This window comes from Numenius arquata, chromosome 8 (assembly GCF_964106895.1).
Source record: "Numenius arquata chromosome 8, bNumArq3.hap1.1, whole genome shotgun sequence".
Lineage (NCBI taxonomy): Eukaryota > Metazoa > Chordata > Aves > Charadriiformes > Scolopacidae > Numenius > Numenius arquata.
The window spans coordinates 26085486-26113158 of NC_133583.1; the positions used below are offsets into that span (position 1 = coordinate 26085486).

General features: G+C 52.6%; 1 protein-coding gene across 1 annotated transcript in view; it reads left to right on the plus strand.

Moving 5' to 3' along the window:
- The window catches only part of HYDIN (HYDIN axonemal central pair apparatus protein), a 177276-nt gene that overhangs the window by 142168 nt on the left and 7435 nt on the right, over positions 1-27673 (plus strand). Inside the window, exons 50-77 of the mRNA XM_074151752.1 lie at positions 1152-1311; positions 1417-1589; positions 2380-2578; positions 3407-3506; positions 4053-4152; positions 4633-4801; positions 5067-5305; positions 6154-6259; positions 6897-7101; positions 7449-7684; positions 8302-8453; positions 9401-9593; positions 10167-10275; positions 11322-11582; positions 12932-13074; positions 14999-15217; positions 17343-17503; positions 18753-18865; positions 20757-21006; positions 21549-21761; positions 22423-22561; positions 22922-23087; positions 23481-23628; positions 24832-25039; positions 25771-25992; positions 26542-26711; positions 26906-27104; positions 27279-27437. Of these exons, the coding sequence (XP_074007853.1) occupies positions 1152-1311; positions 1417-1589; positions 2380-2578; positions 3407-3506; positions 4053-4152; positions 4633-4801; positions 5067-5305; positions 6154-6259; positions 6897-7101; positions 7449-7684; positions 8302-8453; positions 9401-9593; positions 10167-10275; positions 11322-11582; positions 12932-13074; positions 14999-15217; positions 17343-17503; positions 18753-18865; positions 20757-21006; positions 21549-21761; positions 22423-22561; positions 22922-23087; positions 23481-23628; positions 24832-25039; positions 25771-25992; positions 26542-26711; positions 26906-27104; positions 27279-27437 (4912 nt within the window). The remainder of the gene's footprint in view (positions 1-1151; positions 1312-1416; positions 1590-2379; positions 2579-3406; positions 3507-4052; positions 4153-4632; positions 4802-5066; positions 5306-6153; positions 6260-6896; positions 7102-7448; positions 7685-8301; positions 8454-9400; positions 9594-10166; positions 10276-11321; positions 11583-12931; positions 13075-14998; positions 15218-17342; positions 17504-18752; positions 18866-20756; positions 21007-21548; positions 21762-22422; positions 22562-22921; positions 23088-23480; positions 23629-24831; positions 25040-25770; positions 25993-26541; positions 26712-26905; positions 27105-27278; positions 27438-27673) is intronic.

The window sequence follows — 27673 nt, forward strand, 5'->3', positions numbered from 1 at the left end:
CCTGGGAGATAGATGGGGTCGAAGGACCACGGATGTGTGAAGTGGAGCAGAAAACAGGCACAGGAGTCTTGGAGGAGGTGGGGAGTGATGGAGATGGTCTTCCTACCCGGTGGGTGTCTTGGTGGCCAGAGCCGCACGCTGCTTCCAGCCCGAAGGTGACTTTGGGCAACTTGCCTCCCCCCTTCACATCTCAGCTTCACCACCTATGAACTTTTTTTAAAGTGCTTTGAGCTCTGCGGGTAGCCTGAGCGAGCAAGTATTCTGCCGATGGCTTCGTAAACCATTCATTAATCTGTAACATTAGTAAGACTTTATGATTTGACCTGCCGACGTGTTGGGGGGGAACCTGCAGAGGAATCAAAATGGGAATTGCATTGTGCTGATCCTCACTGCTATATAAAGTCTGCCTAAAAAAACGTGTCATTGTAGACGCTGGCATATTTATATTTTTAACATTGGTTTTTATTTTTCTATTTTTTTAATATTAGAAATTAAGTTCTTGTCTTCATGGGAGCTCTGGAGAGCCAGTGGTATTTTGACAACCCAAGCAAATTAAATCAAAACAGTTTTAAAACCAGAAGAGGATCTTTAGCCAGGCTGATGAATGGTCTTGGGTTTCTGTTTGCTTTTTTAACCCTTTAACTCCAAATTCTGTTCCACACATGAAAGAAGGGACACTTGTTAAATATAGCATTCCTCTCAGGAATTAATCCTTTCTGTCTCCTTCCCTGAGACTTGGAGCTAACCCATGAAATGCGAGGCAATCTCATGACTTTTTTTGAAAGAGATAAGCTAAACTATTTTTAAAACCTCTTTTCAAAAGCATTTCTTTATGCCCTGCAGGGAAGGAAACCCGACAAAGAAAGGGGAAGAACCCGTATGTGCCTGACATACTTTTATTTTTCCAGGCACCTTTAAATTTAGATTTTTTTTTTGTTTAAGCGGCCTGTACATCGTCAGGCATCGGAGATGGAGGCACCAGGAACAGGGGCAGACATCAAAGTAATGCCAGGATGAGCAACGTGCCCCTGAAAGCTATCCTTTTTCTTAGCCTGTTTGTTAGACCACGGTCTTCCAGCACTTTCCTCCACGTGTGACAAGACAACGGTCCCGGGGTCTCCTCTGCAGCCTTTTCCCCTTCTTGTGGACAGGTACAAGGCGCAGCACTATCCCAGCAATGGCGAGAAGATCACCATCCTCAACATCACCCCCTTGCAGACGGAGGTGAATTTCTACTTTGAGCGCGATCTCAAAGCAGAGACGTTCTTTTTGGACCCTCCCACCATGAGGCTGAAACCTAACGAGAAGCAGGTAGGAGACGGGCAGGTGGGACAAGCACCAGTGGAAGTGCCCAGGAGCCGTTCCCCACGCTCACTGAATGCTCTTCCATGTTTCTTTTTGTGGGGATGGGGCCAGGAGCTGAGCATTTGGGCCTACCCCACTTCAGCCGGCCTCGTGGAGGACAACCTCGTCTGTTGCATCAAGGAGAACCCGGAGCCAGTGGTTTTCCCCCTCTGCTGCCAGGGGGTGCAGGTGGAGCTGGGGGTCAGCCCCAAGCAAGTGCATTTCGACAGGCTGCTTCTGCACAGGTCAGTCATCCAGGGGCGGCTCTGCCAGGGACAAGAGCTGTCGGCAAGCTCCCCTTCAGCTTCTCTTGCCGGCTGGGTGGCCACTCAGGTCAGAGGCTGGGCTAACATCCCACTTTCTCCCAGCAGTTCCCAGTCTCTTGCTCACCTTTCTGTGTTGGCTTGGATGTCCTGTGGCAGCCACAAGCTCTGTAGCCCGGAGCAATGCTGTGCAATGGGCATCTCGTTGCATTTCATAGAGTTGTCTGTGTTGGAAGGGACCTTTCAGATCATCAAAGTTGATGGCTATCAGCCTAACACTGCCCAAACCACCACTAACCCACATCTGCCCGGCTTTTAAACACCTCCAGGGATGGTGACTCCACCACTTCCCTGGGCAGCCTGTTCCAATGCTTGACAACCCTTTCGGTGTAGAAAGTTTCCCTAATATCCATTCTAAACCTTCCCTGGAGCAACTTGAGGCCGTTTCCTCTTATCCTATCACCCATTCCTTGGGAGAAGAGACCGACCCCCCCTGGCTACACCCTCCTTTCAGGGACTTGTAGAGAGCGAGAAGGTCTCCCCTCAGCCTCCTTTTCTCCAGGCAGAACAACATTTGCATCTTATCTGCTGGTTCAGGAGACCTTCCTCCTTATCTCCCTTCTTCCAAATACACTTTTAGCGCCCCAGGACCTCACCTCTGAGACCTGTGACACAGAAAACATGTAACTGTGGCTCCAGATGCATGGATAGGGCTGCCCCAAGCTGCATGGCCATCGAGCAGCCGGGGCTGAGTGTCCTCCCGTCTCTGCAGGAGGGACAGCAAGACCCTGGTCCTGCAAAACCGCACCCCGCTGCCCATGGCCTGGCGGCTCAGTGGGCTGGAAAACCTCGGCGAGGACTTCTCCGTGTCCCAAGATGAGGGCGTCGTTGGTCCCCGTGCGGAGTTTGAGGTCCATCTGGATTTCAAGGCCACGAGGGCTCTCAACATTAAGAAGATGATCCGGCTAGAGGTGAGGGGGATGGTGTGTGCTCAGCCCTGTCCTCTTAGGGCTGGAGACTTGAAGGGAACCCTGCAAAGAGATGAGCCTCCATTGAGATTTCTTTCTACCTGCCTTGCTAGGGGCAGCAAGGGGCTCTTACTGAAGGATAATGGAAAGGAGTTGACTACTAGGGTGCTCCTGTAGCTGAGCTTCATGGGGCAAGTAGGCTATGGAGTCAAGAGGAGATGCACCTGATGGACACAAGGGTGCTATGACCCCAACTTCTGCTGCCTCAAGCTGGGTTCACCACAACACATCCCTGAGTATCCACCTCACCCCTGATAACCAGACGCTGCGTCCTAAGCCCAGACAACAACCACTTTGCTGATTGAATGCTGTTTTTTGGTTGTCCAAGCTTTGGTGTGCTCCCTGAACCCATCCTGGAGTCTGTCCAGGGCTCTTAAAGTAGAACAACAAACTCTCACCCTGGGATTTTGTTCCCCATGTCTTAGAGGATGATGGATGATGGAAGGGGAGAGAGTTGGTTGCCAATGCCACCCACTCTGGGACACCTCACACTTCTTGTGGTTGTTTTCACATCACCATGCCTCCTAAGGTGCTTTAGCAGCAGCATTCCCTGGTGTAGGAGAGCAGAGTTGGGCTGACAGGGTTTCTTACTGCAGCAGAATTCTGCTGGGTGAGCCCATGAAACAGGTTGGGAAAGCTTGGGAGTCACAAATGCTTGTCAAGCAGGAGAGGCCATGGTGGGAGCACCCAGCAGAGACAAGGTCTTGTATGTTGTCTGCCAAAAAAATTCAGGAGAATGGTCTGAGCAGTGTTTGTTTCTTCCCACCACAGGTTTCGGATGCAGAAAACATCCTAGGGATTGTTCAGATTGAAAATATCCAAATCCACGCGGAGGCCTATGATGTTGCTCTGAACATCAGCATTTCTAAAGGTCAGTGGATGCCCCCAAAGCCGTCTTGGGTGTGGCGCATTGCCCTTGGCAGGTGGGCCACCAAAGCACTTGGGATGGGATGGGATCACACTTGGATACCTAACGCACATATCCCACAAGCTGCAGGGAGCGAAGAGACTCCTCCTCTATGTCAGGGCACAGAGACAGCCTTGAGTCTCTCACCTCCGAAGGCTGAAGTGCACAAATTCACGTGCAGGTCGATTTTGGGGGCTTTGGAATGACAGTGGTGTGAACAAGCAGTTGGCAGCTCCCAAAGGCTCGGCACGGCACGTAGAGCTGTCGGATCTGTGCTTGGCAGCGAGGAGATGGAAAGCGAGCCCCTTAGCTGCTAAACCCTGCAGATATTCCCCGCGTAAGGGAAAAGGCAGCAAAGCAGCTAGAGGAAACTTCCACCAAGGGAAAATTGCTGAGAAGGGTTTTGTGCCACCTGAGAACCCCAAAGATGTATCTCGTTGCTTGGTGTAGTCTACAGCAGCTCACAAATATTCACCATTTCTTACCTGGCTCCGTGGGTTTTTTCTGCAGCCGCAGACGGCAGCGTGGATTTTGGAATCCTGAAGGTCCTGGATGATACGAAGCAAGTGCTGACTCTGAAGAACAAAGGGAAGTACGAGATTGCGTACAGGTGAGTCCAGCCATGATCCGTGAATCATCGGTGCCACCATCTGCCCAGCACTGCATTCTCCATCTGCCCATGGCTAGAAACTCACGGTTTGAGTAAATACAAAATCTGGGCTCTCCAATCTCAAATACTTTAGTAGAGGATCCAGCCACACACCATTAGTTCTTCACAGCTCAGCAGGAACCAGGAGGACAGACTGTGAAATTTAAGCCGCTCGCTGCTGGGATTCATTGCCTTCCTTTGAGGGTCTCTTTATGAGACACTTTAAAGGATGGAATGAAAAAAATTGGTGTTGAAGTAAGCTTACAGCACCCCCCATTGTCTGTACTCCGTGTCAAGATGTTGGATTCCCCAAGCAGAGCTGGATTTTTTTCCCTTTTACTTTTTTTTTTTTTTTTTCTGGCCCTATGCAAAGCCCTGGTTGTACTGGTGGCACCGGTGCTTTTAACTGCAGAGCTCTTCTCTCCTTCCCTTTCTCCCCAGTTTCAAGCTGGAAACTGCGGATACCAACATCCCTGACTTGGAATCCCACTTCAGTCTCCAGCCGCAGAAGGGCGTGCTGAGCGTTTCCGAGCGCCCTGTACAGGTCCAGCTCTTCTTCCACCCCAAGATGGAAATGAACATTGAGGACAAGCCCATCCTGCACTGCCAGGTGAGCTGCTGGGCCCAGGTGGTGTAACACCATGGCTTGGGAGTGTAAGCAGGACACTTATCTTCTGGAAGTCAGGATTTAACCGGGGAAATCCTCTCATACATGTACAACAAAGTATTTCAGAAACCATTTGTGATGCTTCCTAAATGGAGCTGAAAATCTGGCTCTGGAGGAGGCGTTTAAAGAGGGAAGGTGACCTAATGGGGACTTGGGTCAAGGGAGAGAGGTAGAGGCTTGTCTCTGCTGTATTTACCGCCGGTTGCAGGTGATTGAACCCAACATCCGTGAAGGAGGCGAGACCATCGCCATCATCCCAGTGAAGGTGTCAGCCCAAGCTGTGTTCAGCAAGTATAGCATTGCCCCGGCCTCGCTCATCAACTTCGGTGCTGTGATGAACGGCACCAGGAAAACCTGCGCCTTCACTCTAGAGAATAAAGGCATCCTTGACTTTAAGTTCTTCATCTACCAGGCTGACCAGGATTCACCTGTATTGGCAAAGAAAAGGTAAGAGAAGACCTGCACCATCCTTTATGCCTGAGGAGGCACCACAGCATGGCTGGTGTGTGACAGGACACCTGGGTTCTTAGAATCATGGAATTGTCCAGGTTGAAAGGGACCTTTCAGATCATTGAGTCAGTCCAACTATCGACCCAACACTGACAAAACCACCATTAACCCATGTCCCTCAGCACCACGTCTGCCCGGCTTTTAAACACCTCCAGGGATGGTGACTCCACCACTGCCCTGGGCAGCCTGTTCCAATGCTTGACAACCCTTTCGGTGTAGAAAGTTTCCCCAATATCCATCCTAAACCTTCCCTGGAGCAACTTGAGGCCGTTTCCTCTTGTCCTATCACCTGTTCCTTGGGAGAAGAGACCGACCCCCCCTGGCTTACACCCTCCTTTCAGGGAGTTGTAGAGAGCGAGAAGGTCTCCCCTCAGCCTCCTTTTCTCCAGGCTGAACACCTCCAGCTCCCTCAGCCGCTCCTCACAAGACTTGTCCTCCAGACCCCTCACCAGCTCCGTTGCCCTTCTCTGGACCCGCTCCAGCCCCTCAAGGTCTTTCCTGGAGTGAGGTGCCCAAAACTGGACACAGTATTCCAGATGGGTCCTCTTGTCCATCTATGTCACTGGCTTGTAAGGAGGGAGCAGAAAAATGCCTCGGTATCCCCATGTGTAGGACAAAACTGGAGTTAAGCTGCTCTATCTGTAAGCTACAGAAGTGGGTGGTGCAGACAGCCCTCTGGGAGGAGGACCTTCCTCCTCCATGGGGTGGAAGGTCAGCTTTGGCCTCGGAGAAAGGCAGGGGGAGCTCAGCATGATGGATGTCTCTGCTTTCTCTGCATATCCAAGAAAGAAATCTGTCCCCTCCCAAGACAGTGAAAACTTCAGCAAAATGACTCCCTCGGCCAAGCAAAGCAAGTTCTCGGGGCAGAAGGACACCAACCCATTCATGCAGGTGGGTGACTCCCGCTCCCCAACACATCCCGCTGCAGGTGGAATGGGAGGATGCTGGAGTGGGAGGATCCCAGATGCCCAGGCTGCGGACATCTCCAGAGGTTGGGACATGGTCTGTGCGTGCCCAGCAGTGGCAGCTGGAGGTCCATCATCTCCCAGCCACAAGCAGAGGTGGGAGCTGCTCAGTCCCATGCTCTGGCTCAGACTTGAAGTTGGGAGGGGTCAAGAGAGGGGGAGCAGGTCGTGGGTTTGGCAGCTGCTGACCCAAAGGGGTCGGTGAATACCACATATGTGGAGCGTCCCTTTGAACTCCCAGCCCGCTGATAGGAGATGACCTTGCTTTTTCTTCTTCCCAATCCCCTCTCTTTACTCCCATCATTTCTCCCAGTTATTTCCTGTTTTACCCCTGGAGGGTGAAGGATCTACCACCTTCACCCTTTACACCTAAACTCCTTTCTCTGTACCACTTGGGACAAGCCTACACCTCCTCCCAGCTTGTTCATGTCATCCTGGCCACGGAATCATCCCTTCCTGCCCTGGGACTGGGAACTTGGGTCCAGCTGGAAGCCAAGGAGCGGCCTACTCCTTGCTGGGGTAGGGCTGTAAGACATCAGCCTCTCCTGGGACTCTTCCTGCAGGGTCGCCTCACTATGGGCATGTTCACGGTGTACCCTGGCTTTGGCTCCATCCCGCCTGGGGCCCAGCAGATGATCACAGTGGATTGCTATGCAGAGCCACTGGGGCCATGCAAGGAGCACTTGTCCATCGATATCAGCGACAGAGACCCCAAGGACAATCCCCTTGGCATCCCCTACACCCTGTTGGCCGAATCCTGCCTCCCAGGTATGCCCCATCCACAGGTTCCCATGGCCTGACCTGCCGCTGATCAGCACTTGAACTTATTTATTGGGTAGAGAGGCACCCTGACCCTGAAGTCCTATCTTAAAATCCTTAGAGGTTCCAGTCCATAAGCGGGGAGAGGCTGGGAGGGATGCACAGAAGGATAAAAGGAAAGCAATGCCCTTTAAGACTGAGGGTGACTGAGCTCCATCCTCACAGCCAACACCCCCACCCAGGCTGGGTTTTGCAGTGACCTGGGCAGAAAGGGTCCTCTGAGAGGCCAACAGAGTCCAGATAAATTCAGCAGGAACGTTTCTCCATCCTCAACCCTCCCTCTGGTCTGCGTGCAGCATTTGTGGTTGACGACATAGAGTCCATCTTTGAGGAGCATCGGATCTGCAGCAACATCAACCTCTGCCAGATCCTACAGACGGTGCACGACAAGGGCGTGTTCATCAGAGATGAGAACAAGTTTATCTTCACCAACGTTCTGGTTGGGCACCGGGCCACAGCTCGCTTCAAGATCCGCAATGTGGACAAAGTCCCCTGTGACGTGGTTCTCTCCATCAAACCCATCTCCACTAAGGTAAGAGCAAGCGGCCGTGGTGACTTGCTCTTCAAAGGCTGCGTCACAGCCTCCCTGGTTCTCCAGATCCATTGCTTCCTCTTGCTAGGACTAGTCCAGCTTGGTGCAGGTCAAACCACAGAGGAGAGAGCAATGCCGAGGTGACAGTTGGGTTGAAATCAGCATGTCTCAAGCGAGGTTTTCCTCACCCCTCTGGGTCTTTGGTGGGAGACCTGAAACCTTCTGAACATCTCTTGGAAGCACACTCAGAGGGGGATTTCCTACTGCACTGATGGACTGGGGCTTAAAGCAGACCATTTCCTCGGGCTCTCTGGTCTTTTCCTTCTCTTTCAAGGCCAATTCTAGGTTATTTGCAGGGTTTTCCATGCAGTCCCCACCTCCCACGTGTACTGGGGTGGCTGCCCAGTGCTCAGACCAGGCTTTTGCACACTTTATGGAAGCTCCACGTGCAAGGTCAGCACCACTTTGGAGTCACCCTCTGAGGTGGAAGGAGCCTGTCCAGGGAAGCAGGAAGGAAAACGCTGTCTGGGACTGTTTCCCCGTGGTGCATATACGAGTAAGACTGCATGACGTTGAAGGATGTTTTCTCCTAACACCGCTCTGTGGGTTCCCCCAAGCTTAACAGCCGCGCTAGCGACGTTTTCGAGGTGGATCCCCTTCGGATGTGCGTGCCCAGCCGCTCCCACGCCTTCGCCACGGTCACCTTCGCTCCGCAAACCATGCAGAACTACCAGTGCACTTTTGAGGCTTCCCTGGATGTCCCTGCAAGGTAAGTCACCCTGAGAGATCCTGGGGGTGACCTCTCTGACAGCTGCCTCTCCTCGGGGAGGATGCAGAGACCTCTAGTTAACCCTAATTCTTTCAGTTGCTGTAGGCAGGGTACTGAGCATTAGATAACATAGGAAGCAGTAAGTAATAGATAGAGCAGAGCAGAAAAAAATAAGATTCATAGTTTAGCCTTTGGGAGTAACTCTGAAGACATTAATATTAGGGACCAACTAGAATTTATGGAATCAGACAGAAAAGGGAGATGTGCAACAGCTGAGCTGGGGCTTTCCAAGGACAGAGGGTTAGATGAAAGAGGTTTTTGTGGCAGCGAGTCAGTGTGCGTTATTTCCTCTGGGTTGATGTTAAAATGAGATGATCCAATGTGCTTACCTGGGGTATATTAAGACATTTTGGACCCCTTATAAAAGAGGAGCCCAGTTCCTCTGTCCTGGGACCTTCGTGCCAGAGCTCTGACCTGCTCTTCCCCACCCCTCTTAGTTGCTGAATTGGGACAAGATAAGTCACCTTTTTGCCCTAATAAAGCTATTCCTGGTTTAGTGTCCTTGGAAATAAGCTTTCCTGACAGTGTTATTTATTTACTTCTCCCTTCTTGCTTTTCTACTGTTTTCATGCTGTGCTTGTGCTTTTTGCATATGTCCTGTATCACGGCAGCCAGCGAATTTGCCACATCTCATCTGTTGCCTCATTAATTACCTGCTGTACTGCATGATTGGATTAAGCAAAATAATCTTTAGCTGTTATTCAGGAAGGCTCTGGCTCTTCAGAGCGGATTCCTCTTGGGAATGGCCCTGATGGGACTGGGATCATGGGGTGTCGTGGGGTGCAGGAGCCAGGGAAAACGCAGCGGGTGGCACTCGCTTGATTCCTTGGCAACTGGGGAATGGGTTAGTGCCAGCCGTGGTGACTTTTCCTCTGCTTCTCCAGTAGCCCCGCAGCAAATAAAGCCCAAAGCCTGACCTTCAATATCAGTGGAGACGGGAATCTGCCTCGGGTGACAGTCCTGCGCCCCGTCCTTCACAATAAGAGGGGGAACCCTCTGCTGCTCTTCAAGAAGCTGTTGTTGGGTGATTCAGAAAAACTCCCGCTGGTCCTTCATAACGGTGGCACCATCCCTGTCCAGGTGAGGACCTGCCCAGGGGATGCTCTGGTCTGGGAACAAGTCCTTGTGCCATGAAGGACGGGTCCCAGAAAACACGGTAGACGTGGGGACAGGTCTCAGAAATTGATTTTAAGCAAATGACTGACTTCGATTTTCCAGGAGGGGAGTTCCTCTTGGAAATGTAATTTTTCTGACCAGTCTATCCTTTTCAGTTCACCAACAAGAAAGTTGGTGGGATGTTTTTTCCCCTTTTCTCTCTCCTCACGCTTTGGTTCTCATTTGTGATGTCCTAGTTATGGTGTTGTATTTGCTCTCTTTTTACTACATTTTCATTAAACTCAGTTGTAGTTTAATTACATTCTGCTCATTACTTTTAGTACTTTCTGTCCTCTTTGGTTATATTTTAATTATATCCCAGCGCCTCTGGACACTTCTTTTTCTCTGATTTCACTTAAACTTTGTGCCGAGAGCTGTGTTTGAAGCTGGGGAGTGTGCTGGATTCCTCGTACTGGACCAGCAGCTTTACGGTGTCGATCTGTGTGCCACCCTGTACACACACCAGTGTGATCGTGCTCTGTCTTCCCTTTTTCCCAGTTGATGATAGACCTGTTGGATGAAGGGGGAGTTTTCTTCTTGAAAGCCAGGCCCACCACACACTGCATCTACCAAGCTGCAGGCATGAAGGACTCCTCTCCTGGAGAAGGTAAATTCATTAACCATGAAGTGTGGGCATCCACTCAGGGATAATGAGCGCAAGAAGGTCATGGACCTGTTGGAGTGGGGCCAGAGATTCTGGGAGGGCTGGAGCCCCTCTGCTGTGAGGACAGGCTGAGAGAGTTGGGGGGGTTCAGCCTGGAGAAGAGAAGGCTCCCGGGAGACCTTAGAGCCCCTTCCAGTCCCTCAAGAGGCTCCAGGAAAGCTGGCGAGGGACTCTGGATCAGGGAGGGGAGCCATAGGAGGAGGGGGAAGGGTTTGACACTGGAAGAGGGGAGATGGAGATGAGATGTGGGGAAGAATTTCTTTGCTGTGAGGGTGGTGAGAGCCTGGCCCAGGTTGCCCAGAGAAGCTGTGGCTGCCCCATCCCTGGAGGGCTTCAAGGCCAGGTTGGAGGGGGCTTGGAGCAACGTGGTCTGGTGGGAGGTGTCCCTGCCCAGGGCAGGGGGTGGGACTGGGTGGGCTTTAAGATCCCTTCCAACCTAAACCAGTCTATGATTCTATGAAAACGTGCCCTGCTCTTGGCTTGGCCAAGCAGCAGCCAGATGTTAGACATCATTTCTTTCCTGGGGCTCTCTGGACTCTTAGTTTTTTGTGTGGACTCTGCAGGATTTCCTCCTAGTGAGTTGTAGGAAGTTTTTCTGTTCTTCTGGATGTGGTGGGTTTAGTTGTGGCGAACTGTCACCAATTGAATGGACCATCTGAGGCTTCTGCTGCATGTGGGGAGTTACCAGTGTGAACAGGAGGCAACCAGAGCAAGCCAACAAAAACCAGTCTTTGACTCAGCTTTACATCTGGCAGGAGCTGGCTGGATGCAGTTTCAGTCAGAGCTGGGTGCTAACCTGAGGTTAAGACCCTTAAGCAGTGATAGCATGGTGGGGGTCAGTCTCGTGAATGTAGGAGGAGGGTCTGGAACCAGTCAGTGGTGGGAGAACCTGTGCTTGGAGACACCTGGGTTTCAACTTCTTACTCCTCTTATACCCCATGGAAATGTTTCCTCTATATCACTTGTCTCTGATTTCCATTGTCGTGCAGAGAGGAAGCCTCACACTGCGTCCCTGGTCCTACAACATGGGGAATCAGCAGAGTTTGATGTGCTTTTCAAGCCCGCCCTGGCCCAACGTGTGGAAGGGACGATCCTCCTGTCAGTGGTGGACAATCCCTATGAAGAGACCAGTATTCAGCTGGTGGGTGAAGGCTACGAGGATGACTTCACACTAGATAACATCCATGGGCTAGTGGCGGAGAGCACGGAGGAAAATACTGAGGGCATTCTGGAGGAAGACATAATTGAGGGTAAGAGAGGAGAGGCTGCCAAGATGGAGCAAGGAATGGGAAAAATACACGTCTGCTCACCTTGTGCCAGTGCAGGTGTGGTCCAGCTGATCCTGTTGCCTTTTGTAGCCTGCAGAGCAGCCACACTTGAGAACACCAGGGAAGATCCTCTGTCAAGTGGGAATCTTAGAATCACAGAATGATAGGGGTTGGAAGGGACCTCTGGAGATCGTCTAGTCCAACCCCCTGCCAGAGCAGATCCACCAAGAGCAGGTCGCACAGGAACGCGTCCAGGCGGGTCTGGAATATCTCCAGAGAAGGAGACTCCACCACCTCCCTGGGCAGCCTCTTCCAGTGCTCTGCCACCCTCACAGGAAAGATGTTCCTCCTCATGTTTAGATGGAACTTCCCATGTTCTAGTTTGTGCCCGTTGCCCCTTGTCCTATCCCTGGGCACCACTGAAAAAAGACCGGGCCTATCCTCCTGACACCCACCCTCTAAGTATTTATAAGCATTGATCAGATCCCCCCTCAGTCTTCTCTTCTCCAGACTAAACAGACCCAAGTCCCTCAGCCTTTCCTCGTAAGAGAGATGTTCTAGTCCCCTCATCATCCTCGTAGCCTCTGGTGGGCTCCCTCCAGCAGTTCCCTGTCCTTCTTGAACTGGGGAGCCCAGAACTGGTCCCAGTGCTCCAGATGTGACCTTGGAGGGCAGAGCAGAGGGGAAGGATGACCTCCCTTGACCTGCTGGCCACACTCTTCTTAATGCACCTCAGGAGACCATTGGCCTTGGCCACAAGCACGCATTGCTGGCTCATGGGCAACTTGTCCACCAGGACTCCCAGGTCTTTCTCCTCAGAGCTGCTCTCCAGCAGGTCAGCCCCAACCTGTACCGGTGTGAGGGGTTATCCCTCCCCACATGCAGGACCGTACACTTGGCCTTGTTGGTTTTCATCAGGTTTTGTAAGGAAGCGTGAAGGCTGGTAGGGAAAGGTCAGAGGTACCACCATTCACCCGAATGTCTCTAAAAGGAGGTCTCCAAGCCCATGGGATACTATGGAGATGACGATCATGTATGATAATTGTGTCCTCTGTATACCCAGGCCTGTGCTGTCACCCACCAGACCTGGTGGTCCATGAGCGTGTCTGCCATGTGCATGCTGTACCACATGTCCCTCTGCACAGACACAACTATGCATTTAGGGACATCTCAGGGTGTTGCCCTGAAAGCGGTGGGATGGGGAGCTGCATCTCTCAGAGGGAGGAAGGCTTGGAGCAAGGAAGAGTTGGACACACACACGTGTCTGTGCATGTGAGGGGGGCGGATGGACCTCACCGCACGCTGAGATCTCTTGCTCTCCTTCTTCACAGCTGCCAGAGTGGATCACATCCAGTTTGGGGACTGTCACATCGGGACAGCCTACCCCGTGACCTTCACCATCACCAACCGCAGCAAGGAGGAGGCTGTGCGGTTTGAGTGGCTGGCAGACGCCCCCTTTCACTTCTCCCCCCAGGTGAGCTTGGGCAGCTCTGCCTTTCCCCAGTGCTCCAGCCCTGCCTGGAGGAGTCCTGGGGGCTGGCAGGGGGTCTCCCCGTACCGATGGGAGCCCATTTCGGTGTCACACAGGAGGGAAAATCCCTGAATTTGCTGGGACAGGACTGTCAACCTCGCAGGAGAGGCTCTGTGTTATAGAAGGCAGCATCTTTTGTTTGTACTTTCCTCTATCAAACCTCAGATAAACGCACAGTAAGATGCATAGAATCACAGAATTGTAGAGGTTGGAAGGGACCTCTGGAGATTATCTGTTCCAACCCCCTGCCACAGCAGCGTGTCCAGGTGGGTCTGGAATATCTCCAGAGAAGGAGACTCCACACCCTCTCCGGGCAACCTCTTCCAGGGCTCTGCCACCCTCAAAGGAAAGAAGTTCCTCATATTCAGATGGAAATTCCTGTGTTCCAGATTGTCCCCCTTGTCCTGTCACCGGGCACCACTGAGAAGTGCCCCATCCTCTTGCCCCCTGCCCTTTAGCTATTGCTCAGCATCGATGAGGTCCCCTCTCAGTCTGCTCTTCTCCAGCTGAACAGCCCCAGAGCTCTCAGCCTTTCCTCAGCAGAGAGATGCTCCAGTCCCTCATCATCTTTGTAGTTTCCACTGGACTCTCTCTCCAGCAGGTCAGCCCCAACCTGTACCAGTGTGTGGGGTTACTCCTCCTGAGTTGGATTTCATCATGTTCCTCTCCACCCAGGTCTCCAGCCTGTCCAGGTCTGGCTGGATGGTGGCCCAGCCTTCTGGTGTGTCAGCCACCCCTCCCAGCTTTGCGTCACCAGTGAACTTGGGATGAGGTTTAATAAGGCCAAGTGCCGGGTCCTGCATTTCAGTCACAACAACCCCAGGCAACGCTGCAGAAGAGTGGCTGGAAAGCTGCCCAGCAGAAAAGGACCTGGGGGTGTTGGTGGACAGCCGGCTTAACCTAAGCCAGCAGTGTGCCCAGGTAGCCAAGAAGGCCAATGGCATCCTGGCCTGTATCAGGAACAGCATGGCCAGCAGGAGTAGGGCAGTGATGGTGCCTCTGGACTGGGCACTGGTGAGGCCTCACCTCGAGTGCTGTGTTCAGTTCTGGGCCCCTCACTACAGGAAGGACATTGAGCTGCTGGAGCGTGTCCAGAGGAGAGCCACCAAGCTGGTGAGGGGTCTGGAGAACAAGTCCTATGAGGAGAGGCTGAGGGAACTGGGCATGTTTAGTTTGGAGAAGAGGAGGCTGAGGGGAGACCTCATTGCCCTCTACAACTACCTGAAAGGAGGGTGTAGAGAGGTGGGTGTTGGTCTCTTCTCCCAAGGGAATAATGACAGGAGCAGAGGAAATGGTCTGAAGTTGGGGCAGGGGAGGTTTAGATTAGATATCAGGAAGAATTACTTTACCGAGAGAGTGGTCAGGCACTGGAACAGCCTGCCCAGGGAGGTGGTGGAGTCACCATCCCTGGAGGTATTTAAGAAACATGTAGAGGTGGCACTTCAGGGCATGCTCTAGTGCCCAAGATTGTTGGCTTGTGTCTGTTTGTGGGTGGGGTGGTGTGTGGTTGTGGGTGGTTGTTTTGTGTGGGTTTTGGTTTTGGTTTGGTTTTGGTTTTTGGGGGGGTTTTTTGTGGTTGGACTCGATGATCTCAAAGGTCCCTTCCAACCAAGAAGATTCTGTGATTCTGTGAACTTGCAGAGGGTACACTCTGTCCCTTCATCCAGGTCATTGATGAATATATTGGACAAGATGGGACCCAGTACTGACCCCTGGGGAACACCGCTAGTTCCAGGCCTCCAGCTGGACTCCGCACCGCTGGTCGCAACTCCTGCACAGGCTGCTCCTCACCACATCAATCCCTTTGCCCTAAGTCCTGCCCTCGCCAGTGATTCCAGTTTGGTCTTGGCTCTCCGCTTCTCCCTAGGTGGGACACCTCCACGCTGGCTGTGCTAAGGACATCACAGTGACCTTGAAGTCGGACGTCCCGATCGCCTTCAAAATGCACCCTGTGAGGTGTAAGGTGGCTCGGATCACCTTCCAGTTGCCACCAGAGCAGGTCACCGACTGGGACGACCGCCTGCGCACCATCAAGTGGGTGGATGCCACGAGGGACCCGGCAGCCACCTGGCCTGTGAAGAAGAAGGTAAGAAGAACGGTAGCAGAAGTGAACCAACCGAGCTTCTTTTACAAAAAGAAGCAGCTTTTCTTTTTTTTTCCCCCCCCTACAAAAAGCAGACCGCCATCTCTGCCGGTTAAGCAGCTCCTGCTTCCTCCTGACATCTCATCCCATCCAGAGGTGGATGCAGGGTCACCTGATGTGCTCACACAAGGAGGGGGAAGTCTTTTTGACAAGAGGCGTTGTAGTTTGACGAGAGACGTTTAGCCACGTGCAAATTGTCAGTCTGCCAAAAAGCTGAAGTGTTGCAGCCTGTGTTGAAAGGGGGGAGGGGGGAGTGTCACAATTTATGATGACACGTTTTATGGCCTTAAAATATCTTCATCTGATTCAGTGCCTTTTCACGGAATCACGGAATTATCAGAGTTGGAAGGGACCTCTAGAGATCGTGTAGTCCAACTCCCCTGCTAAAGCAGGGTTGCCCAGAGCACATCACTCAGGACGGCATCCAGGCGGGTCTTGATGATCTCCAGAGAAGGGGACTCCACACCCTCCCTGGGCAGCCTGTTCCAGGGCTCTGGCACCCTCACCGGAAAGAAGTTTCTCATATTTGAATGGAACTTCCCATGTTCCAGCTTGTGCCCGTTGCCCCTCATCCTGTCACTGGCAACCACTGAAAAGAGTCCGGCTCCATCATCCTTCAACCCACCCTTTAGATACTTGTAAGCATTAATAAGGTCTCCCCTCAGCCTTCTCTTCTCCAGGCTAAAGAGTCCCAGCTCTCTCAGCCTTTCCTCATCAGGGAGATGCTCCAATCCCTCAATCATCTTAGTTGCCCTTCGCTGGACTCTCTCCAGTAGTTCCCTGTCTCTCTTGAACTGGGGAGCCCAGAACTGGATGCAGTATTCCAGTTGTGGCCTCACCAGTGCAGAGTAGAGGGGGAGAATGACCTCCCTCCACCTACTGGCCACACTCTTCCCTACGCAGCCCAGGATCCCATTGGCCCTCTTGGCCACAAGGGCACATTGCTGGCTCATGGATAGTTTTCTATCCACCAGGACCCCCAGATCCTTCTCCTCAGTAGTGCTTTCCAGAAGATCCATCCCTAACCTATACTGGTGCCTGGGGTTCTTCCTCCCCAGGTGCAGGACCCTACATTTGCCCTTGTTGAACCTCATTAGGTTCTTCTCTGCCCAGCTCTCCAGCCTGTTCAGGTCATGCTGGATGGTGGCACAGCTCTCTGGAGTGTCAGCCAGCCCTCCCAGTTTGGTATCATCAGCAAACTTGCTGAGGATGCACTCTGTCCCCTCATCCAGGTCACTGATGAATATCTAGCGGGCTGGATCTCTTGTTTTGACGGCGGGAGCAACACTAGCACTCGTCTTTGTACACTGGGCATCCCACCAGCACGTTGTAGGTGAACTCTGAGCTCTGTCTGCACTGATAACCAGAGATTTGGGTTGTGGTTCCTACATCGTGTGGGATATCTCATTTTGGGGCAGCCCAGGCACTGTCTGGCAGTCGTGCAGGAGTCTGGAGAAGCATCATCTCCAGAAACTCTCGCTTTTGCTATCGTTATTGCCAAACACTTATCTTGGGTGATGGTTCTTCCCTGGTTTCTGAGCCATTGTAAGACCTATAAACCAAACTTCTTCTCCATCAGAGCATCAGCAGCCGGAGACTTTCCCAGTGAGTTCATTCCCATCCCAAAATACCCGTCCCCAGCCCCCACCATCATGGCTGTTGCCCCACACATAACATCCGGAAAGCACATTCTCCTAAGACAAGAAAGAAAAAGTCCTTTCTAGGGGTTTCTTCATCCAGCAGGGGATGGAGAGCTCCAGCAGGGGAACATAATCCTAATTTAGAGGTCTGATGGATTTATAGGGGCTAGGAAAATGGTTGGACACTCTACGGGGTTGAAACACAGCCATAGTCCCCATGGGTGTGTTCTTGGCGGTGATTGCTTTTGTCAGTAGGCAGAAACAAATACTGTAGTGGAAAGGTCAAATTTTGTCATCTTTCCAGGGAAATAAATGGGAATGGTCCTTTCTAGCCCCTAAAATGTGTCTGATTTTGGAGGCTGAAAGGCTCCCTGCTCAGTCTGGCTTTCTGGGCTCTGCTCAGTGATTCTTCCCTCTCCTTTTTGGAGGTGATCGAGACGGACCCGGAACCAGCTCACGTTGTCCTGGAGAAGAGCAGCCGTGAGATGGAGCTTCGCCTCAGCGCTGTCATTGACCACGCCGAGTTCCAGCTGGATACAGACACGATTCAGTTCAAGGAGACCTTGCTCTTCCAGACGAGGATATTCAGGTGAGTGCTGGGGGCCGAGGCAGGACCTTCTGCTCATGGTCCTGTGCCAGCAGAGGTTACGCTGAGAGGCTCATTGCTTGGCCACTTAATGAACCTCTTCTAATTCTAAGTGGCTGATCAGCCATGGAGGGGAGTGCTGCTCACAGCTAAGTCTGAGGTTTCAGCTTCCACACGTAACCTGGCACATCCCAGGGCCTGGAGGCCTCCCACGTGTGGACCTGAGTCCCTTCTAGAGCTTCATGTTCAGTCTCACTTACAAATCATTTGTTGTATCACCTTTTCCAAGTCCTGGCTGGGTGCTGGGGCCCATGTATCTGCACACAAAGCCAATGGGAGATGGTGGCTCCCACCCTGCCAAGACCTGCCAGGAGAGGTTTGGTTCCACTGTGCCTTTCTGCTGAGAACATGGTTTTGCTCTCCTTGCATGTTCCCTGTCCTCATCTGCTGGAGGATGAGTTTGCAGTCAAAATAATGTCAAACTAGGACATCAAGATCAGAACAAGACCCTTGGATTAAGTCTCCTGGGCATCATGTCTGTCCTTTCCTCTTTACAGAATCACAGAATCACATGGGGTTAGAAGGGACCTCTGGAGATCATCTGGTCCAACCCACCTGCCAAAGCAGGTCCACCTAGAGCAGGTTGCACAGGAACGTGTCCAGGCGGGTTTGGAATGTCTCCAGAGAAGGAGACTCCACCACCTCCCTGGGCAGCCTCTTCCAGGGCTCTGCCACCCTCACAGGAAAGAAGTTCCTCCTCACATTTAGATGGAACTTCTTACATTCAAGTTTGTGCCCGTTTCCTCTTGTCCTGTCACTGGGCACCACTGAAAAAAGACCGGCTTCATCCTCTTGACACCCTCCCTTTAAGTATTTATAAGCATTGATCAGATCCCCCCTCAGCCTTCTCTTCTCCAGACTAAAAAAAACCCAAGTCCCTCAGCCTCTCCTCATAAGGGAGATGCTCCAGGATCCTCATCATCTTTGTAGCCCTCTGCTGTCCCCTCTCCAGCAGTTCCCTGTCCTTCTTGAACTGGGGAGCCCAGAACTGGACAACTGGACTTAATTTCATAACTTTGAAATACTTTGTCTTGGGGCAGCCCAGGGCAGTGATTTAGCCACGCCAGTGTTGTCTGAGGAAGAAGATGCTACTCAGGATAAAGAAAGGGCTGCCAGGAGCCCACCGTATGGTGTTGCTTCTCTACTTGCTTTGTATTTACTGGGCTTTTTATTCCTCCTTCTTGCTTTTCAGTTTCCCGCTGTCCAATACAGGGAACGTGGCCCTGGAATACACCTGGATGGCAGCTGTGGAGGACGAAAGGGCAGTGAGCCATACTGGGGAGCTGCTCCCGCCCAGCCTGGATGGTAAGGGACTAGCTCTGTGGCAGCTGGGGGTGCCCAGAGTGTTTCAGCTGGTAGCTGAGGGCCTGGGGAGAAGACCGTGCGATTTCACCCCAAAACATGAATTGCTTTTTCATCCAGTCATACACTTTCATCTCAGCTGCAGCTGAGACTTTCTTCTTGCCCCCTCCCTGCCTTCCAGACCCTCCTGCGCTTGCTCTGGTGCTCGTGCTCTGCACGGGAGCTGGGCCTGGCTCAGGGGAGAGCCACGTGCTGGGTCAGGACTAGGCAGGAGGACATCAGGGCACCTCTTTGGGAAGTCTCTGAGACCAGGAAAATTGATGGTGTAACAATGTGCGCTGGCAGCCCAGAAAGCCCCCTGCGCCCTGGGCTGCATCCCCAGCAGCGTGGCCAGCAGGGCGAGGGGGGGGGATTCTGCCCCTCTGCTCCGCTCTGGGGAGACCCCCCCCCAGTGCTGCCTCCAGCTCTGGGGCCACCAACAGCAGAAGGACACGGAGCTGTTGGAGCGGGGCCAGAGGAGGCCACGGAGATGCTGGGAGGGCTGGAACCCCTCTGCTGGGTGGACAGGCTGAGAGAGTTGGGGGGGTTCAGCCTGGAGAAGAGAAGGCTCCGGGGAGACCTTAGAGCCCCTTCCAGTCCCTCAAGGGGCTCCAGGAAAGCTGGGGAGGGACTCTGGATCAGGGAGGGGAGCCATAGGAGGAGGGGGAAGGGTTTGACACTGAAAGAAGGGAGATGGAGATGAGATGTGTGGAAGAACTTCTTTGCTGTGAGGGTGGTGAGAGCCTGGCCCAGGTTGCCCAGAGAAGCTGTGGCTGCCCCATCCCTGGAGGGGTTCAAGGCCAGGTTAGAGGGGGCTTGGAGCAACGTGGTCTGGTGGGAGGTGTCCCTGCCCAGGGCAGGGGGTGGGACTGGATGGGCTTTAAGGTCCCTTCCAGCCCAAACCATTCTATGAGTTAGCTGACCCGCCTGTCTGCAATTCTTCGATCCACAGCAAATGCAAAGTCACTGTCTAACATTACCTTGGGCACCGGAGTGGTGATTCCAACCCAGTCCTTGACACCCTGGATGTGGTTATCTCCTTCACCTGTTGGTCCTGGTGTTGGCACTTCCCCGGCACAAGGGGACACTTGCTGAAGCCGGTCTGCTGGGCTGTCTGGTCATTATGAAAGCCTGACAAATAGGAAGGAAGGAAAAGGTGTGAAGGACACAGCAGCGCTGGTCCCCAAAGCCTTCTCTCCACCATGCACAACCAGCAAAATTCAGTTCTGCAGGACACAGGGGAGCAGGACTTCACGCTGTCCTTGTTGCCAAGCACTGAGGCTTGCTGTATTGGGGCGTGAAACAGCACCCAGAAAAATTCCCAGATGCTGTAACAGTCATCTCTGCTGTTAGTTCCTGGACTAACTGGGAATGAACGCTGGCCAGAAAACCCTTCCGCAGGAGAAGTTTATATCTAGCTCCCCGGTCCTGGAGATGGAGAGAGCTTTACAGCATGGAGTGACTCGTCTGCCTTCAGTCCCGGGCCCATTTCATGTTCTGACGTACAGCCTTCCTGTCATCCAAGCATCTTCAGCAGATGTTCAGTGGCTTGTTTTGATTCGAGCAGTTCTCTGGGTCTCCGCTGGGCCTTTTCACTGTGTTTTCTGCCCCCCACCCTGTTCTCCCTCCTGTCTGTCCTCATTTTCACACTCGTCCCCATGACTTTCTGGGGTCACGATTTAGCAAGCGGTAACAGAGAACCAAAGGCAAACTGCCCTCTCTCCCTCTTCTTCACCGGGAGTCCTCCTGCTGTCAGCATCCCAGCTCCCTTCTGTCCACCTTCAGCAGGAGGCAGAGCTGCTGGGAATTTTCTCCTTGAAAGGCATCCTGCTCTAACCTCTTCCTTACCCCGCAGGGTATTTCCTCTCCTTGGCTTCTGGTGCCTCTGTGAACCTCCGGTCCAGCTGTTGTTCGAGCCAGCCAAGCCGCGCTCCGGAGCAGGTCTCATCCTCCCCGAGCTCGTCTCCTCTGAAGACCGTCACTGCCACCTCGATGTTCTCTGTCGAGCCCTCCAGCGGCACCATCCCCGCCGGCCAGGACCAGGTCTTCCAAATGAAGTTCTCTCCGGTCTACGTGGGCAATTTTGAGAGCCATATGCTCTGCAGGTAGGAAACGTTCAAGCACTTTTTCAACTTGTGCTACCCATGGACAGTCACGGTATGACCTCTGATTGGGGTGAGTGGGGACCTGGGGACAGCCAGCCCTGGGGAGGCAGCAGAAACAACCAACATACAGGAGAGAAGAAAGATGGTCATCTGGCCTTGGTAGAAGCAGGTACGGAGACACTGGGAAAAGCCATTGTATGAAATATTAAGCTCCTAGAGGGTTGCAAAATCTGGAAGGAGAGATCCAGACAGGCTTCAAGGGGCCACGCAGTGCTTCCTTATCAGATAAGTGTGGCCTCCTGATCTACATAGAAACCTGTGTGCTGTGGTTGGTCTCTAGACATGTAACTGTTCATGGTTTTGCCGTTTCATCTCTGCTGCCTCCATGGCGGGGAATGCAGTTCTGATTGATTTGCTCCTCATTTTGATTTGCTGCTTGATGCTTGCACGGGGAGAAGATGCATCACTGGAGATAAACGAGCGGGTTGGCTGGCTGGAAATGTTAGTCTGGCTAATACCAGTCCCTTTTTTTTTTTCCCTAGTATTCCTAACCTGAAGCCAAGTCAGAAGGGCCCAGAGGTGGTTGTGAAGGGGAGGAGCCTGATGCCAGACTGCCACTTCGAACTGGAAGACTCTGACTACATCACCGCAAAAAGGCGCAACCCAGACTTGCGGGGACCAAAGGGGACAACGTTGGATCTCGACACGAGAGTGATTGAGTTTGTGGCAGTGGGAGTGTGCAGCAGGAACAGCAGGTAGGTGTGGGCATGGCTTCTCCTGATGATGGTCTCCTGGTCACTCTCCTTAACCAGACACCTCTCCAGCTCCTCTTCCAAGCCCCACAGCACATCTGTGCCTTGTCTGTGAGCTGCTGACACTTGGCCACCAGTCTGTTTTGGGGGTGGAACAAGGTGGTCACTGAAGACCAACTGTTCTGTTTTCTTCATCCCTTTCTTCAATAAGGTATGGGGTCAGTCTGGGAGGACCACATATCCCAAAGGCCGTTACAACTTTTGTCCCTTTGAAGAGCATCCTTGGGACATTCTCACTCCTTTGAGATACCAGTCAGACATGGTCAGTGAAGGCTGCAACCACTACAGAGAAAAACCATCTTCCAAAGGAATCTTCCTGGACTTGATTTTACCATTTTCACTTGATCTTACCATTCTAACATGCAAGAGTTTGGCTAATTTCTTTGCTAATTTCTTTGTTGATAGCCATTAATTTTTAGCCAACTGGGAGATAAACAAGGCCCCTGGAAAGCAGGTCAATTGTTTGTACTCCCAGCGTTGTTCCCCCATACCCAAGAACTCCTTCCAGGTGGTGGCCAGGACTGGCAGCGCCTGATGTCTGCTGCGGGACAGTCGTTAACATCCCAACACCACCTCAGTAGCCCTTTTTGCTTTGTGTCACCAGGACCTTCATGGTTATGAACCCAACCAGTGCCGCGTATTCCTTCCAGTGGACTTGCCAAGACACCGATGCCCCACCAGAAGAGGTGGCTTTCTTCTGCCTCACAGAGAGAGGACAGATCCAGCCCGAGAAGAAAGCAGAGGTGGGTGCAGAAAATTAAGACAGCAGAACCAGTACACACGTATACGAGTGTAACACAAGCTATGTCTGCATTTACTGGGCGTCCCGTCTCACTGTCAGCTTGCCAAGACCACAAAGAACGATTCTGATTCTATGAAGCCTTCGACTGCAGTGTAAATGAACTGGCAGATAACCCCATTCTCACCCTGTACCCCACATCTGCCATGCTTTGGGGCTGTAAGGGGCAGAGCAGCCTACCTCTGACCTCACAGCCACGTAAGGTGGAGGTTCCTGGGGCTTCTTTGTGGTATGGACGGCACCACCCCTCCCCTTACGCTGCCAAGGGCAGCAGCTTTACTTCATTTGCCTCTTTCTCCCCCAGATGAAGTTTGAATTCATTCCCCGGCACCTGGACGTCACAGAATCATTCTGGGTCTTCACAGTCCCCGAGCAGAGCATTTCAGTCCCGTTCCTGCTGGTGGGCAACACCACCGACCCACTAGTGACTCTGGACAGATCCCACCTGAACTTCCACTTGCTGTTAATTGGTGAGCACCATGGTTATATCTTACACGCTCCAAAGTCTACCTTTCCAGGGGCCCAGCAGGCTCCTGTGAGGAAGCTGGAAATGGAAATGGGCTCTTGTGAGCTGAGCATCCAGCTCCTGCCACCCAAGTGTATGAGGGAGAGGAAGGGGAAAGGAGGAAGACATGAGTCAGGGACATGGCATGTAGTTGGGGCTGTTTCCAAGGGGTGATTTGGGAGTCCAGGGGGTCAGAAGTACATTTCCACGCTGGCATCCTGGGCGTGCCATGCCTGCAGGCAAAGCTCCTTGCTCCTCACAGGCAAAGCTCCTCGGCAAGCAGGAACGCAGTGAGCGGTGGTGGTCCGGTGGCCAGAAGAACAAAAGGTTTTCAGTGGCTGCTTTGTCCTCTCCCCAGGGCATGAGATACACCAGACTATCCATATAATCAACAGCGAGAAGGAAGCCTTCAGCTTTGCTTTCAGAGAAAGCTCTCTCTTCTCGGAGGCGTGCAACGCCTCCATGAAAATAGAGCCCCTGGAAGGCTCCATCGCTCCTCTTTCAAGGTAACAGGGCTCACAGGCCAGATCCTTCTCCTGCGAGCCAAACATGACGCTGTTTTTTTGCCTTTGAGGCTTTCTCCCCTCCGCAGTCACCAGGTGACTCTCAGAGATAACATACATTTGCCTTGTTTCATTCCTTCCCAACGGGGACACCACGAAACTGCAGGTTTCTCCTGAAAGTGGCCGTGTCAGGGTCACCCCAGTCTTCTGGGCCCCCTTCCTGGAGACATTCAGGCTTTAGATCTTCTCGTTTTGATGACAAAAGCATGTTTGGGGGTTTTAATCCTGGGATCCCCTGAGCCAGCAGCCTTAAGTAGGCAACGTCTCCTCTCTTCCCTGTGCTCCTTTAGTGACAGAGGTCACCACACATGGTCTGTGCAAAGCTACCAAAAGCAGCAAAGCACACAAGCAGCATTTAAGCCCATCATGGGGGGACATCAACAGCCAGCTGTGTTTTGAAGGATCTCCAGTTAGGAAATGGATGCTCTTTTCTTGTAAACTCCAGCCACGACTTGCCACCAGACATGATCAGGAGTTCAAGCAGTGTAAGAGGTCACAACCTCATCTGCTTATCCACCATGGGTGGCCCACCCATAGCCTGCCTGGGTGTAAGGAGAACACATTAGCTTTGTTGTGGCTTAAAAGATGCTGAATTTTGGCTTGTCACAGGGTGCAAGACAAGAGCATCCTGTATCAGGCACTGTGGCCCACCTGAGAAGTGACAATTCCTTAAATCGCTGTAGAAATTACTCACAAAAATTAGAAAGAGATGGTTTGGTGGCCCCCACGTTGTACTGCTGTCACGGGAGCTGGAAAACTCCTCTTTTCCAAGAGGATGTTACCCCTGAACAGGTAGATTGGAGAGATCAAGAGTCCCTAGGAGTGTCCTCCTCTGTGTCTGGGACTCAAGTGGGGTCTCAACCCAACGCCGCCCTGTAGCATATGGGCAGGGCGCTAAGGTCAGTGTTGGATCAGGGTTTTCTGCTTCTTGTATCCTCTCCCATTTCATTCCATGGGGTCATCATACCCTCAACAGTGCTCACCAGGGCTTGCTCCATAGTGTAAGGCCCTGGAAAGGCAGAGCGTTCCTCCTGATTTATCCCAGGCCTGGGGTCTCACCACAGCTATGGCACAGTGGGGCAGGCAGTGTGGGGCCGAGAAAGCTAAGGGACAGTGAACGGAGCAAAAAGGATCTTTTCTCCCAAGGTTTCCCGTTACAATCTTCCTCACACCAACACTAGAAGGAGAGGTGGTCTTCAACCTCAAGTGCGATGTCAAGAAGAAGAGCCAGCCCCTCTCGCTGAACATCAAGGCCACTGGTTACTGCATGAACGTGTCCGTCAGGTGTGAGGACGGCGATGGCCGTGTCACTGAGCTCAGTGCACAAGACATCAACGTCATTGATTTTAAGGAGGTGAGCAGCACTGGTGCCCTGAGCCATCTGCTCCACAAAGCCCTGCGAGACTGGGCCTTAACCAGGAGCTTTGCAGAGGCGTTTGAACAAGAGGGAATGTTTTTCTTCATTTGTGGGTCTCTAGAGGGAGGAAGATTGATCGTTCAGACAGGTCATTAGTGGAATAGCTTGAAGGACATGGACCTGTTGGAGTGAGTCCAGAGGAGGCAATGGAGATGCTGTGAGCCTGGAGCCCCTCTGCTGGGAGGACAGGCTGAGAGAGTTGAGGGGGTTCAGCCTGGAGAAGAGAAGGCTCCAGGGAGACTTTATAGCAGCTTTCCAGTACCTGAAGGGAGCCTATGGGAGGGATAGGGAGGGACTTTTTACAAGGACATGTAGTGATAGGACGAGGGGTAATGGCTTCAAACTGAAAGAGGGGAGATGGAGATGAGATGTGGGGAAGAACTTTGCTGTGAGGGTGGTGAGAGCCTGGCCCAGGTTGCCCAGAGAAGCTGTGGCTGCCCCATCCCTGGAGGGGTTCAAGGCCAGGTTAGAGGGGGCTTGGAGCAACCTGGTCTGGTGGGAGGTGTCCCTGCCCAGGGCAGGGGGTGGGACTGGATGGTCTTTAAGGTCCCTTCCAATCCAAACCATTCCATGATTCTATGAATACAAAAGATGAAGGAGCACTTGCTGGGCTGGCCAGCACTTTGCATGTGCTTCAAGCCCTAGTCCTCACCACCTTCTCCCCACAGGTACAGCTAAATGAGAACATCAAGCGCATCTTCAGCATCCACAACAACGGCAAGTTCAGCTTCACCTTCTCGTGGGAACTGAGTGGCCCCACGGCCCGTAAGCAGCTCCTGACCGTCACCCCTCAGTCGGGGGCTGTGCAGGCGGAGAGGAAAGCCGAGACCCAGCTGGCTTTTCACCCACACAAGATGTGCTCTTTAAAGGATGTAGAGCTGACGCTACAGGTGAGGCACCAGCCTTTAACACAGGACTTTCCCCTTCCCTACACAGCAGGAGCCCAGAGCTTAGGATTGAGCTCCATCACGAAAAAACCTGACCGAAGTGAAGAGGCTCCTGCTCCCCAAATAAATCATAGAATCACAGAGCCTAACAGTTTCTCAATGGAATGTTTTAATGAGTTTGAGAAGTGCTTTTGTGGCAGGACATATCCCCCAGGTGCTCTACTGCCCCTAATCCTGGGGGGAGGGGGCTTAAATGTGCATGGTGATAGAGCTGTTTCTCCTTGCCAGACCCGTGCTGGGTCGGGTCCCACAGCTCAGAAAGGTCCTGCCAGCACACGATCGCACAAAGCGGGGCCATGATTCTCCAAAAACCCCTTCCCCCTCAGCCCAAGCCTTCCACCTTCTGTTTCTGTTCAGGGGTTCTTTGGCAGCTGGTTTTCCTTATTGTCACTGCAGCCAGCTGTCCCCCATCCTCCTCCTCAGCCACCTCTGGTGTTGGCAGTTGTAGTTCCCACCTCTTCAGCTGGCTCATGCTGTCTTTCTACTCACCAGATCAGCAAGGGTCCCACGTTTACCTGCGTGTTCCTGGCCACCGTGGTCGTGCCCAGTCTCCACTTCTCAACCACCACACTCAACTTCGGAGCCTGCTTCATCTACCACGCTGGGATGCAACCTGCCTGTCAGATCCTCACCATCACAAACACGGCAGAGAAGGATGTGAGGTGGGTTTTCTTCACACTCTCCTTTGGCCCTTGCTTAGAATGAGCCTGTTCCGTGTCCTCATGACCCCTGTGGGTTGAAATCCTGAGGATGAAGGGAGAGGAGATAAGAGAACCCTAAGTAGCCCTGATGCTACTCATCTGAGCACGCACAGCCTTGTGACACCTCTGCTCCTCTTTACTGCGCTTTCTGCCAGTTTGAACTGCTTGTTCGCCGGCACCGTGCACCTGGAGGTGGACTTCCGAGGGTATGTCCTGTGCCCAGGAGAGACGATGGAGGTGCCCATCACTTTCTATCCCAGGGAGGTTGCGTCTTATCGTGAGCTCATCCCTTTTGAAATCAATGGTCTCTGCCAGCAGACTGTTGAGGTCCGAGGAAGGGGCATGGAAATGAAGGTGAGATGGAATCCAAATCCTAAAACTCCAGGTGGCAGACAGCCCAGCGTGGCTTTCTCTCTCTTTTTCCTCATCTCTCTTCCCCAGCCTTCTGTGTTCTGGCTTTCTGCTACGAGGGTGGCAGAAAACCTTTTCTCCTTTCCTTTCGCTTCATATTATTCCCTCCTGCCTCAGGTTGATGTTGTGGAACCCCAAGGGAAGGTGGTGAAGCTGGGAGCCCTCTCCATTGGACAGACAGTGAAGAAGATTGTCACCATAGCAAACAACAGCGCTGCCCCTCTCACTTTTAAGCTCCGTCTCACATCCACCATGCCAGAGCTGCAGGAAGCTGGGGTAAGGGCCCTTCCTTCACTGGAGAGCTCTTTGGGGTGCCTACAGGGACAGCTGCAGGTAGCTATGAGATGCTCTGGGTGGGAGCTAGTGGCTAATTACAATTGGCTGCTGTCCTGTCCTCCCTGCTGGGACTGCTCTACCAGCAGATACTTGTGAATGCCTCATCAGAGCCAGGTCAGGACTCCCCTAATAGCCAGAGGGGAAAAGAAGGTACAGTTCCTCTCACCTGCTTTAGA